General features: G+C 46.7%; 1 protein-coding gene across 3 annotated transcripts; it reads left to right on the top strand.

The window, feature by feature from the left end:
- Positions 1-1,330: 1,330 nt before the first annotated feature.
- On the top strand, positions 1,331-7,446 carry LOC114218734 (putative mitochondrial transporter UCP3). 3 transcript variants are annotated; one of them, XM_028115987.2, is made up of 6 exons: positions 1,331-1,471; positions 1,970-2,180; positions 2,455-2,655; positions 3,808-3,909; positions 4,469-4,649; positions 7,332-7,446. In XM_028115987.2, the coding sequence occupies exons 1-6, from the start codon at positions 1,346-1,348 to the stop codon at positions 7,444-7,446; spliced, it is 936 nt and encodes a 311-aa protein (XP_027971788.1). In that variant the 5' UTR covers positions 1,331-1,345. The 3 variants fall into 3 exon arrangements, with proteins under 3 accessions (XP_027971788.1, XP_087873590.1, XP_087873589.1); XM_088017464.1 differs by lacking the exon at positions 2,455-2,655 and having other exon boundaries at positions 1,346-1,471; XM_088017463.1 differs by lacking the exon at positions 3,808-3,909 and having other exon boundaries at positions 1,346-1,471.
- The last annotated feature ends 6,709 nt before the right edge of the window (positions 7,447-14,155 follow it).

Here is a 14,155-nt window from a genome sequence, read left to right as displayed (position 1 = left end):
AATTCTAATACAAAATAGCAAAATATGTTTTTCCAATTACATCCAACTTTAAGGAATTACTATTTGTTCCCTTTTGTCACAGTTAAAATCAAGTGTTGGGAATTAAATTATAATTTGAGTAAAAATATTACCCAATATGAATGAATGTAGATGGCTAAACTATTCTTACTCAGTGTGATGTATATTGCAACAGGGACCCTTGTAAATTGTCATATGCCAATAAAATGTCATAAGTGGTAAAAAAAAAAAAAAAAAAAGAATACCGGGCTGCCCGTGTGCCCATGACAGGCATGCCAACTTCCCAAGGTAACCACGGCTAAACCAGGACCTTGGGGTGTGAATGTGCCCCTGTTCAGCCAGCAGTAGGACCGGTGCAGCTACAAGTGCACACGGGGACAGGGGACACGTTCTCTTGACCCAACGCCGATCCCCCTCTCGTCTGAGAAGCCCAATCTCTTCAGCTGAGAAGGGATGCCCTCCGGGGTGTGAGGGGGAAAGGGCATGTGCTGAGCCAGGCAGAGCAGCTGCCACTGCCAACATTAGCAGCGGACGCTCTGTAGCCCCATCTCCCTAGGAGATGGGGGGCGGGAGAGCAGCAGAGGAGCATGGGACCAGTCTCCCTCCCTCCTCTAAGCAGAACATCAGCCCCAGGACTCCCACAGTGTTGAGAGGAAATGCCTCCAGTCACAGATAAACAATCTCTACTGACAGGGAGGAATCACAGGCTGGGAAGGATTTCGTTTTAAGTAGAATAAGAGTATATTCAGGCAACCTTGGAAAAAAAAAAAAAAACACCAAGCTTTCATCCAAGATAACTAACAGTTTAGGTGAGTCATGAGGCACATTTATATTGCTGATCTGGGAAAGAAGGACCTGAAGTGGAGAGACTTGGTAGGCTCTCCATACACTTCAGGGAGCAGGTCTTTCCCAGGGAGCAGCCGGATGCAGGAGAAAGAGAACAGAGTTGTAGGGTGGAGTCAGAATGAGGTCTAGTCCCTGCCTGAGCCTCAGTTTCCTCCTCTAAAGGATGAAGATCCACCTGGTCAGTGGAGAGAGGAGGGGGGGCGGGTGAGGATCACAAGAGAGAAGGGCTGGGAAAGTGACCTGTTCTTATAAGCCAAATCTACACAGCTAAGCATAGCAATACCCAGGCTTTTCTCTTACTAAAGCTTCTCCCGGTGCTGAAAGGAGCCTGGGGACAGTCCGGATGGCCCAAGTTCCATCTGCCTCCTCTGGCCTGTCTCCTACAGCCTCCTCCCTGCACTAAAGCTCAGAACTGCAAAGCGGCCTCTCTCCTTGGACCTCTGCTGGGCCCTAGAGGGACCAGGCAGAACCTTCTGGGACCATGGTTGGACTAAAGCCTTCAGAAGTACCTCCCACCACAGCTGTGAAATTCCTGGGGGCAGGCACAGCGGCCTGTTTTGCTGATCTCCTCACCTTTCCACTGGACACAGCCAAGGTCCGCCTGCAGGTAGGTGCTTTTTGGCAAGGGTCATTGTTCAGATCAAAGGAGGGACTGAGTTCTCCACTCCAGCACCTCTTGTGTGTGCCAGCCTGCTCTCCTCACACAGCAGGCCACTCACACCACTGCTTACAACCCTGCCTCATCATCATCCAAGACAAAAAAAAAAAAAAAAATCTTAGCTGCTTGGGCCCTTCATGGCCTCACCCTGCTTTGTAAACCATGGAGTGTGAAGTAAAAGTAAGTAGCTGTGTGACCTTGGGCAAACCACTGACCCTTGTTGTGGGAAAAACAATCTGCCCTCCATTTGCTCTGAGGGCTGAGCACCACACCATGTATAACAGCTTATGAGCAATATGCTGATGCACAAACCTCAGTTGTTTTTACTGGGATGTGATGGCTATAATCCTGCTCCTGTTCGAGAACCAGCCCTGGACAGCTCCTTCTGCACACAGCCCCCTCTCCCCTCCTCCCAGCTCCTCACGCCTCTGCTGGGATGTTCCTCAGATCCAGGGGGAAAACCAGGCAACCCAGGCAGCCCAGAGACCCCAGTACCGCGGCGTGCTGGGCACCATCCTGACCATGGTGCGCACCGAGGGCCCCCGCAGCCCCTACAACGGGCTGGTCGCCGGCCTGCAGCGCCAGATGAGCTTTGCCTCCATCCGCATTGGCCTCTACGACTCTGTCAAGCAGTTCTACACCCCCAAAGGAGCGGACCGTGAGTGCCCGGTATCCTGTAGACACCAAGGGGATAGGCAGAGGCAGACTCTAGGCTAGTGGGTCAGACATGAGGGCAGTACAGACTCGGAGAAAGAGCTGGGGCGTAGGAGGCGGGTAATAGACACTCATGAGGAGACTGAGCGGCTGTCAGGACCTTGAGCCTAGGAGAAAAGGCAGGCAACAGGCAAGGGCAGCTCCATAGAGAACAGCATCCAGCCCAGAGAAGTACTGGGTGGCAGAACACTGACCCACTCTTCTCTCCTTCTCTCCAGACTCAAGCATCACTACCCGGATTTTGGCAGGCTGCACCACAGGGGTCATGGCGGTATCGTGCGCCCAGCCCACGGATGTGGTGAAAGTCCGGTTTCAGGCCAGCATACACCTTGGGGCCGGGAGCAACAGGAAATACAGTGGGACAATGGATGCCTACAGGACCATTGCCAGGGAGGAAGGGGTCAGGGGCCTATGGAAAGGTAGGTCTGGACTCCAGGCTCAGAGGGCCGTGGGCAAAGCATGCCTTACCCTTGAGCTAGGGCAGAGAACCGAGCAAGGAGGGAACTCCCAGCATGGTATATTCCAGCGATTCTGTAAGAACATCCCAACCAAAACTATCACACTGACCTGCCCCAAATTCAGTTCAATGTGTCAACGCTTCAGCATGCGCAGGCTGCTGTGAGGGAGACAGAAATGAATAGAAGATACCTTCCATACCCTCATGGCTCTCACAGACAAAGAGAGATGAGACATGTCAAGGAGCAGCCATTCCACAGGGTAGGATGTGCGAGGTTCACACAGAGGTATACGGCCAGAGGCAGGAGAGGCCATGCAGGCTCCAGGGGGAAGGTGACGCGCAAGCTGGGCCTCAAGGCTCAGTGGGCTCTAGGTGTGTGGAGATGGAAGGGTAGGGCTTCCCCAGCAAAGTTCTATCAGGAGTGACTATAGGACATGGGGAGGAAACGGAGGCCAGTGGAGGGGGCAGCTGTGAGTTGTCGGATGTAGGGAGATATGATGAGAACTAGGCTTCCTCAGGAGTAAGGTTTCTGGTTCCCTGTGTGTCCAAGTGGAGGCCACCTTGACAAATGCTGGGATCTCTCCTCCATGTGGACCAGGGGCCATACAAATCCTTGCAGAAGAAACAGTGACCCAGTGAAGGTTAAGGACAGGACACCTGGGTCACAACCTGATTTGCTCTGGGCTCTCCTGAAGCCCTGACCTCATCTGTGATATAAGTGGCTGGGTCTTGAAGCTGTCCTGGGGCCTCCCAGGGCTACCGTCTGTCACTCCTCCAAGAGCCTTGCCTCCCTCCTCCAAAAAAAGGCTTCCTTGCCTGGCTTTAGCCAGATCTCACAGAGGCATATTTTAATTTTGATAGATATTGCAGATTATTCTCCAAAATGTGGCTCAGACAAACATAAGAGGGCCTCTCTGTTTTCTGTCTCTGAGAAGGACATGGATAATCTAAGAGTTAACCCCAGAGAGGAAAGCCTGGAATCCGCTCAACTGAGGCAGGCTCCTCTGAGACCACTGGAATGGAGCATTCTGCCCCCAAACTGGGGCCTGTGGCCTTGCAACCAGGGCATCCACATCTATTTTTCACTAATCAGCCCCCACCCCATCCTTCACAGGAACTTTGCCCAACATCACAAGGAATGCCATCGTCAACTGTGCCGAGATGGTGACCTATGACATCATCAAGGAGAAGCTGCTAGACTATCACCTGCTCACTGGTGAGGCCCTGGGCTCCAGGGAGCTGCCCTCCCACAGCAGGGAGGGAACCTGGAATTCCACAGAGTGGGCACCACTCAGAGGCAACTGGGTGTTAGAAGGAGCAGAGAGAGGAGCAGTGCCCAGTAAAGATGCCCATGCCCAGTAGGAGTGCCTCTCTACTTGCTAGATGGGGTGCTGCCCAATTCATAAATCACTTAAGAATGCCAATTAGATCTTTTAAAAAATGCCCAGTTCATCATTGTGCTGAGTGGGAAAGAACCCTGGATAAGGAGGCCAGAGCCCTGGGTCCCAGTCCAGCACTTCCCACCGTGCATCTTGAAGCAAGAGTCGCCTTCTCTGACTTCATTCTCCTCTAATGAGATCGCTGGGCTGCCCAGCCTGCCAAATGTGGGATAACCCTGTTCTATTTGGCAAGTCCTGTGAGAGCTCTAGAAAGCACTATCCTACACTCAAGGAGTTCCCAGTTTAGTGAAGGACAAATGATGACACATATGGAACAGAAAGCCAGCACACTGCCATCTCACAGCTCCATGCTTGTTCCTCCCTTCCCTGCTACAGACAACTTCCCCTGCCACTTCATCTCTGCCTTTGGAGCTGGCTTCTGTGCCACAGTGGTGGCCTCCCCAGTGGATGTGGTGAAGACCCGGTACATGAACTCGCCCCCAGGGCAATACCGCAGCCCCCTGGACTGTATGCTGAAGATGGTGGCCCACGAGGGCCCCACAGCCTTCTATAAGGGGTGAGCCTCCCCCTCCTGCCTCCAGCACCCCCTCCCAGAGAACCTGGGCTTGTTTCCTTCCCTCCTTCCTTCCATGTATAACGTGCCTGCCGTGGGTCTACCTGGGGACATGGTGAACAAGCACAGATGTAAATGCCACAAAGGACAAATATAAAGAACTATGGAAATTAAAAAAAAAAGTGGACCAAATCTGATTTGGAGAGTCAGGGGAGGCTTACCTGAGAAAAAGAAGTCTAGGCATAGGTCAAAGTACTGTCTATCCCCAAACTTATTGGGCAAGGGAGAAGGAGGTTGGTAGTGGTTGGTAGTCCTGAGACCTTTCTCCAACCCACTGTCATGACTGTGGATCACCACTGATGGCGGCCACAGTGCCCAACACGTCACATTTTCTTGCTCCGTGTCTGCTTTTACCATTCCCTCTTAATGGAATGCCTTTCCCACCTCATGCACGTGCTTCAGAACTAGTTCAAATGCCACCTCCTCCCCAACATTCTCAGGTACAGATGTTTCCTCCTCCCTGTAAACTGCAGCAATACTTCCTTGATACCATTTTTATGGTACTTACCATCTCCTATTTTGTGTTATAGGATTCGTAAGTTTAAATTATCCTGCATGCTACATCACAAGCTCCTTAAAGCCAGAACTGGTGGCTTATATGTCTTTCATCTCCCTAGCCGAAAGCCGGCACTCAATAATGTAGATTATTAACGATCACCATGACCGCTAAGTCACCAAGTACAAGGCCTTACACAAAGCACTTTACACAGATTATCTCAACAACCCCCTGAACGGGGCAGTATTCTCCACATTTACTGAGGAAGAAACTGAGACTCAGAAAGGTCAAGTGACTTACCCAAGATCACAGATTTAAAATGTCAGAGCCATGGCTCTGAGCCAGATCATCAGATGTCACCCCACATGTCGTCACCCATCCTACTGTCAAGCTCTTGGCTTGGCCCTCACACCTCCCACTACTGATGCCTTTCAGCAGGTAGTTTTCTGGGGCCCAGTGTTAGACTGGACCCAACAGGCAATCAGGTTCTCAACCCTGTGACATCATAAAACTATTTCAATTGCCAGACTTCTTTTCCTGTAAGGGCTTCTATCATTACAATCATCAGCAGTAGCCACCTGTCTCAGTTTCTTCTTTTTTTTTTCAAAGATTTTGTTTATTTATTCATAAGAGAGAGAGAGGCAGAGGGAGAAGCAGGCTTCCCGCTGAGCAGGGAGCCCGATGCGGGACTCGATCCCAGGACCCTGGGATCATGACCTGAGCCGAAGGCAGACGCTTAACCATCTGAGCCACCCAGGTGTCCTCAGTTTATTCTTTCACTTGGAAAACATTTACTGAGCATCTCATGTGTGCCAGGCCCTGTGCTTTCCTCAAAAAGCAGCAGACACAGGTGACATTTATGGAGCATTTATGGATACTGGGCCCTGTACTGTATGCTGTACATTAACTCATTTATTCCTTCACAACAGCTCTATGAGGTAACTGCTGTTATTGTCCTCATTTTACAGATGAGGACACTGAGGCTTAGAAAGATTAAGTAACCTGTCCTAAGTCATGAAGCTAGAAACTGACAGAGCTAGGGTCTGAACCCAGGTCTGACTCTGGAGTTCACATTCATTGCCCCAGTGCTATTCTCCGTGGGGAGGCTAGGCTGAGGGTTCTGGAGAGACCTTGGTATGAGGCTATGACATAGGCTATGCCTCGGCCGAAGCCGAGTCCTACAGAGCCAAGAGCAACCAGCCCCGCAAGGAGGAGAGTAGGGGACATTCCCAGGCAGAAGGAGCAGCACAGGCAAAGGCATGGAAGCAAGTCTGGCAGGAGAGGAGAGGATCAGGAGGGGATTAGCAGAGAGAGAGAAAGGCTGAAGAGGGAGCCGCACCAGGTCCCAGGCTCCTCCCTGAGTCTGCGAAGCTGAGGTGGGGACTGTCTCCCAGCTGCGCTATCACAGGACAGGCAGGCTCTCTGGAGATTAGCTAAAGTTGGTGTCACCCAGTCTTGACCCCTTGGTATACCAGCTTCTAGATGCCCTGGCAGGGCCTCCTCAGGGATGGCCCCTCAGCATGTAAATGATTCCAGGAATACCCAGCTGCAGGGTGGAGTCAGGTAGTTTTAGCTGAGCTCCTTAACTACCGTGGGCTTCAGTTCCTTTTTTTTTTTTTTAAGATTTACTTATTTATTTGAGAGAGAGCACGCATGCAAGTGGGGGCGGGGGGCGGGTAGGGGCAGAGAAAGAGAGAGAAAGAGAGTAAATCTCAAGCAGACTCCCCACTGAGCGCAGAGCCTGACTCAGGGCTCCATCCGATGACCCTGAGATCAAGACCTGAGCCAAAACCAAGAGTCAAATGCTTAACTGACTGAGCCACCCAGGTGCCCCTGGAGTTTCTAAAAAAGAAACCTGGCAACCATCATAGCTGCCTTATAGAATTGTGGGAATTAACTGCCTAACACAGAACCTGTCTCAAAATGTGTTTTCTTTCCTTTCCTGACTCCAGCTTCTGCCTAAATTCCTTAAGCAGAGAAGGAAAAGGCTCAACAGATCTCAGAGACTGCTTGTAACTAATAGAAGCCTAGGTCCTTTGGCACTAACACTGTGAATGGGGGGAGCACCGGAGATCTATTTGGGATTCTTAGTCCACTCCACCTGATGTTTGGTTTTTTTCTCTCATCAGATTTACACCATCCTTTTTGCGTTTGGGAACCTGGAATGTGGTGATGTTCGTGACCTATGAGCAGCTGAAACGGGCCTTCATGAAAGTCCAGATGCTACGGGAATCTCCATTCTGAATAAAGCAAGCCCACCTGGTACTTAACTAGAACAAGAACCAGTGGGTCCAGGCACACACAAACCCACACATGTTTACAGAACTGTTTACTTGCTACTGAGTCAAGAAATAGAAGCAGAAGAAGGATTCTGGTCTTCGGTGCTTTGTCTTAAGAACACATCTGTTTTGCACTGACAAGATGGAAATTAAATTATATTAATTTGGGGGACCCATATGTTGGATGCCTAACATTTAGGCAAGAGAAAATAAACCAAAACATCCATTTGGATAAAACAAAAGCTTGCAAACCTCTGTGCTCTAAAAAAAAAAATCTGATTAAATGACGAATTGAAAACAGGGAAGACTGCAAGCATGGGACAGCAGTGGCACATGACACTTGGAAAGCAGCAAAGGAGTTTGGAGGGATGCTGCCAAAGCAACATAGCTGTGACTACAGCCTTTGGTTAACCGTGGATCATCAGCCATATATGTAATGTGCCTGCCATTTAGAAGCCATTGGGATTCTAGAGAATATGAGACCAAAAAAAGACAGAGAGAAAGAAAACCTGGAACCTGTGCCAAAGGAACACTGCTGGGCCAGCATGAGGCTGAGATTCGTAACTGTTCCCTGATTACACTGGAGAATCAAGAGGGCGGACTCCATCTTCTCTCCTGTAAGATGGGAGTAATAATCGTTTCCCTCCTCCCTCACCAGTGATTGTATGAGGATAAGTGACAAGGTGGACACGAAAGCACTTTCTAAAAGCAAAAGCTCTGATATTTACAAGTGTAAATATAAGGACAAGGCCTTGGGAAAGATTTTCTCAGGACAGTGAGGAAGTGCCAGGGAAGTTTTTGAAAGGTTGAAAGGTTGTCTAGAGCTTAGACCAAAGGAGCCAGGGGCTGGGGCGCCAGGGGTGACAGAGAATGGTGAGCACTCACAGAAGCCCCACTCCCATGCAGCCCTTGCTTTCCAGCGGGACTGTGAGGCTCCTGAGGGGTGCTGGGCTTGGGGAAAAAGAGGTAGATGTCAGGCTGACAGCCTAAAGTAGCAGGACTCAGAGGTTTTTGGAAAATTAGTATAATTCAATAAAGGGTGTGGGAATGAGAACAGCTATTTTTTTTTTTTTTTTTTTGCCTTGTCTTTCTTGGACAGAATGTCCCTTTCTCACCAGGTTTCCTGTTAGCCAGGGCTGGGCCTTTGGCCCCACATGTTCCCACTGCCTTCAGCCCAGGCCGGTTGCTCTGCCTTTTAGGGCTTTGACTTCTCCATCTGTATGTAAAAGGTGGGCTTGAACCAGACGACCTCCTTTTGAACTTCACTGAAGCTCTTTCAGGCTGATAATGAGGACCCAGAATGTCAGTCTTCTTCTGCTTCTTAGCAGCTTATGTGATGCTAATAACAGAACTGGGGTCAAATGTCCCCTCCCCTCACCTTAGCAAAAACCTAATCACCAGGAATCCTAGTACCTCGGTGTCCTAGCAGAGAAGTGGAAATAACAACCCCCCACTTCGCAGAAGTGCCCAGCAACGTAATCCCTCCCTCCCCACTCTAACCTCCCTGCATCCCTGAGGAAAAAGCAAATGTCCACTCACTCTCAGCATTTTCCTAAATTTAAATTACAATTTGAGATTATCAACATACACAAACTGGAAAGTCCAAATAAAAACAAAAAAATAAAGATTATTTTTATTTAATGTCTGCTTTGACTTTCAAATAAAACCCATATTTAAAACTTTTTCTTTTGACTTGACTGGCATTTGCAAATCATTCTTAAACTCCCAGTCTCAGTTTGTAAATTCCTAGGGCCAGGAACTATGTCTTCTATGAATTTCTACATAGCAATATATTTTTTAAAGATTTATTTATTTATTTTAGGAAGAGAAAGAGAGCACGAGCCGTGGGAGGAGGAAGGGCAGAGGGACAGAGAGAATCCTCAAGCAGACCCCCTGCTGAGCAAGGAGGCTGATGCAGGGCTCCATCCCAGGACCCTGAGATCATGACCTGAGCCGAAATCAAGAGTCGGCCGCTTAACCAATTGAGCCACCCAGGCGCCCTCTCCATAGCAATATCAACACATCCTCTATCCAGAGCAAACTCTTCGGATGATGATACCAAAAGAGAGAGAGGATCAATTCTACTAAGAACTATTTTGATTGGGAGCAGCACCTTAGTGACCTCTGAGTCCAGGCTTTTGAAGAAAGGAAAACAAGATTGGTGGGAGGTCTTCTACAGTTTCCTGGGCAAAATATTAGATCTCTTTCCCCAATTTTTAAAGGCAGAAGTTGAACCAAATGACCTAAAGCTCTAAAGTTCAGTGATTCTAAGAACTGAAACAGCTTCCTCTAAGCCACAGCATGCAAGCCCTTCCTAGTTCTGGCCCCCAGTTTCTGCCACAAGGAAGTCAGGGATGAGATCTTGCAAAATGGTCAGATCACCAGCTGAGGCCACACAGGGAAGCTGGCTTCTTAGCTCTGTGTACCCATCCCCCCATAGCACACCCACAGACACCTACTCCATCAAGTCATTAAGAGGAAATCTGCTTTGGGGTGCCTGCATGGTTCAGTCAGTTAAGAGTCCGACTCTTGATTTCAGCTCAGATTATGATCTCAGAGTTGTGAGACCAAGCCCCGTGTCAGGCTCCTTGCTCAGCAAGGAGTCTGCTTAAGATTCTCTCTCTCCCTCCCCCTCTGCCCCTCTCCCTTCCTGCACACGCACACTCACTCACTCTCAAAAAAAAGAAAGAGGAAATCTGCTTTTTCTCAAACTCTTCTAGTGTATCAAGCAAAAATGACAATAGTTTTGGCCCCAACTCAGTCACATTAGAGACATAAGGGATAACTGACTTTACATAAATCTTGTGAGTAAAGGTAATATTTTTTAAAGGAATATTTTATTCAGAAGGAATGAATGTTAAGGAAATATATCGCTATAGATGAGTTAATTTCTGTCAGGACACTTTGAAAACTGCTGAGTGCTATACAAAGGAAAACATTCATTGTACATACAGTATAAGCCACACATTGTACTAGGTGCTGAGACGAACAAGGCCCATCCTGCCTTCAAGGAGCTCATTGAGGTGGAGGGTGGCGGGGGGGCAGGAAAGACAAATAAGCCATACAGAGTGATAAAAGCCACACTACAGATCTGCATAAGGCACCTAAGAGCAAGGACACAGATTAGGGACACCTGACCTGGTTTAGGGGCCAGGAAGCTTCTTGAAGGAAGACACCTAAAGGACAAATAGGAGTTATCTAAGCAAAAAGAGGGTGGGTAAAATTCATTCTAAGGAGAGGAAATGGCTTGTGCTAAGGCTCAGAAACAAGGCAAGAACAAGAGGCATCCAAGTTTTGCCAGTTGTCAGTATGAATGGGTTGCAAACCTTAAGGGAAGCAATGAGAGAGATGGGGATGAAGAGGAAAACAGGGACCCTGAAAGGCTGTAGAAGCTACATATTAGGAACTGAGTGTGTACCCCCAAAATTCATATGTATTAGATGAGGGCATAAGGGTGGGAACCCCGTGATGGGATTAGCGTCCTTATAAGAAGAGTAAGAGAGGCCAGAGTGCTCTTTCTCTCTCCACCATGTGAAGGCACAGTGAGAAGGCTTCCACAAGTCAGAAAGAGGAACCTCACCAGGAAACCAGAGTGGCAAGCACCTTGATCTTGGACTTCCCAGCCTCCAGAACAATGAGAAATAAATCCCATTTGTTTAAGCCACCAGTGTATGGTACTTTGCTATGGCAGCCTGAGCTGACTAAGACACCACATTAAGGAGTCTGGAGTATTCTAAGGGTAATGTGGAGCCACTGAAGTGTTTTGTCTTTTTTTTAAGATTTGATTTCTTTATTTGAGAGAGGGAGCATGAGTGGGGGTGGGGGGGGACAGAGGAAGAAGCAGACTCCCCGCTGAGCAGAGAGCCCGACATGGTGCTTGATCCCAGAACCCCAAGATCATGACCCAAGCCAAACAAAGACACTTCACCAACTGAGCCACCCAGGCGCCCCGCCACCCCACCACTGAAGTGTTTTAAGTAGGGCATGACTAGCCACACTGTAAAGAATGAATTAGTGGAATGGCCTCTGGTCGTAGGAAGATGAGGCTGTTGTTGAAACCCAGGCAAGGGTAGTAAAAGTGGGAGTTGAGTGAACGAATAGCATAGTTGAGTGAACGAATATCAATAGTCCTTGGAAAGATTCAATTTGGACATAGTAGTAAGAAAAGAGAAGGATGAGCCTCACATGTTTTAAACAACATAGAAATATTCTCAGTAATATTCCTAGCAAATTATTTTCTGGCCCTTGAACCAAATTTCTTGGGTATTAGCAGATTCACCATTTCTAGCTCTGCCTAGGAGAAAGCTTTCTGATTATGAACCATAAGCACAGATCTTGTACCATTTATTGCTTTGCCCCCTTCTGTTCTCTCTTAGACATATGCTGGGTCTGACACACATGGGAAACTTAGATGCCCCTCTGACAGAATCCCACAGCTCTGTGTACACCATGTTTACCTGCCTGGCAGTCCCATGAGCCTGTAAATTCTTTGCAGGCATGCATGGGGTCATGTTTACAATTGCATCTCTCATCCTTAGCAGAGTGCCTAGGACACTGCAAAATGAATGGGTTAATAAATGAATTTTTAATTAATTTTAAAATATATATAATATAAAATTTACCATTTCCTAATTGAACATAATAAAAAATTATCATCTTAACCATTTTTAAATGTACAGTTTGGTGGGTTTTTTTTAAAGATTTTTATTTATTTGACAGAGAGAGAGACACAGCGAAAGAGGGAACACAAGCAGGGGGAGTGGGAGTGGGAGAAGCAGGCTTCCCACAGAGCAGGGAGCCTGATGCGGGGCTCGATCCCAGGACCCTGGGATCATGACCTGAGCCGAAGGCAGATGCTTAACGACTGAGCCACTCAGGCGCCCCCAGTTCAGTGGTATTAAGTATATTCATACTGCTGTGCAACCATCCATCCCCAAAACTCTTTTTCATCTTGCAAAACTGAAACTCTATTCCTATAAAACAATAACTTCCCATTTCCCCCTCCCCCTAGCTCCCTGCAACCATCATCCTACTTTCTTTCTCTATAAATCTGACTACTCCAGGTACTTCACACAGTCATATCATATTTATCTTTTTGTGACTGGCTTATTTCACTCAGCATAATGTCCTCAAGTTTCATCCTTGTTGTAGCATGTGCCAGAATTTCCTTCTTTTAAAGGCTGAATAACATTTCATTATATGTATATACCATGTTTGGTTTATCCATTCCTGTCCATGGACACTTAGGTTGCTTCTACCTTTTGATTGTGAATAATGCTGCTATGAACATGCATGTACAATACCTCAAGACCCTGTTTTCCATTCTTTTGGGTATACACCCAAAAGTATAACTGCTAGACCATATGGTCATTCTATTTTTTATTTTTTGAGGAATCATCATATTGTCTTCCACAGTAGCTGCATTCTACGTTCCCCCCCAACAATGCACAAGGGTTCCAATTTTTCCACATTCTTGCCAACATTTATTTTCCATTTTTTTAATCATAACTCTCCTAATGGGTATGAGGTGGTATCTAATTGTGGTTTTGATTTGCATTTCCTTAATGATTAGTGATGTTGAGCATCTTTTCATGTGCTTATTGGCCGTCTGTATGTCTTGTCTGGAGAAATGTCTATTCAAGCCCTTTGCCCAATTCGAATTGGGTTGTTACTTTTGTTATGGAGTTTTAAGAGTTCTCTATTCTGGATATTAATCCCTTATCAGATAATGTGATTTGCAAATATTTTCTCCCATTTTGTAGGTTGCCTTTTGTTCTGTTGATTGAGTCCTTTGATACACAAAAGTTTTTAATTTTCTTGAGCTCCAATTTGTCTGTTTTCTTTTGTGTCTGTGCCTTTGATATCTTATCCAAGAAATCATTGCCATATCTACTGTTGTGAAGCTTTTTCCTTGTGTTTTTTTTTTTTGAATTTTCTAGTACTAGCCCTTACATCTAGGTCTTTGATCCATTTTGAGTTAATTTTTGTAAATGATATTAGGGAAGTGTCCAAGCTTATTCTAAAATGAATGAATTTATAAAAGATCAAGAAAATCTCTTCCTAAATACAGCTTTTCTGTTGGGAACCCAAAACACTGAATAATCTATTTCTGCAGGGGTGAAAATCTCTTGGGAATATGAGTATACATGTGAATTCATGTAAATGGAATGAGTATTGACCTCATAACAAAAACTAAAGCTAGAATCCCAGCTGTGATACTTAGTAGCTATGTGACATAAGTCAAATTCTTGGTCTCTCTGGGCCTCAGTTTCTTTATCTATAAAATATGGTAAATAATTTGGCAGAGAGCTATGGCTTTGTCAGCTAAAAATGGTGAACTTTGTAGGAAACAAACTGGATTCCCCATGCATTATTGGTGAGACTATACTATGTATGGTACAGCCATTTTGGAAATTTTTGAGTTTCTTAAAATGTTAAATATACACCTACCATCTCATCTAGCCATCCTTCTCTTAGGTATTTGCCCAAGAAAAATGAAAGCATATGTCCACAAAAAGACTTGTACATGAATGTGTGTAACAGCATTATTCATAATAGCCCAAAACTGTAAACAGTCCAAATGTCTATCAACATTTGAGAGGACAAACACAACATTCATTATCACTGTGATGGAATACTACTCAGCAATAAAAAAGGAACAAGCTACTGATACA

Source organism: Eumetopias jubatus, unplaced genomic scaffold (assembly GCF_037043125.1).
Source record: "Eumetopias jubatus isolate StellerSeaLion01/CBP00866 unplaced genomic scaffold, mEumJub1_p1.0 scaffold_13, whole genome shotgun sequence".
Classification (NCBI taxonomy): domain Eukaryota; kingdom Metazoa; phylum Chordata; class Mammalia; order Carnivora; family Otariidae; genus Eumetopias; species Eumetopias jubatus.
This window is presented reverse-complemented; position numbering and strand designations above follow the sequence as displayed.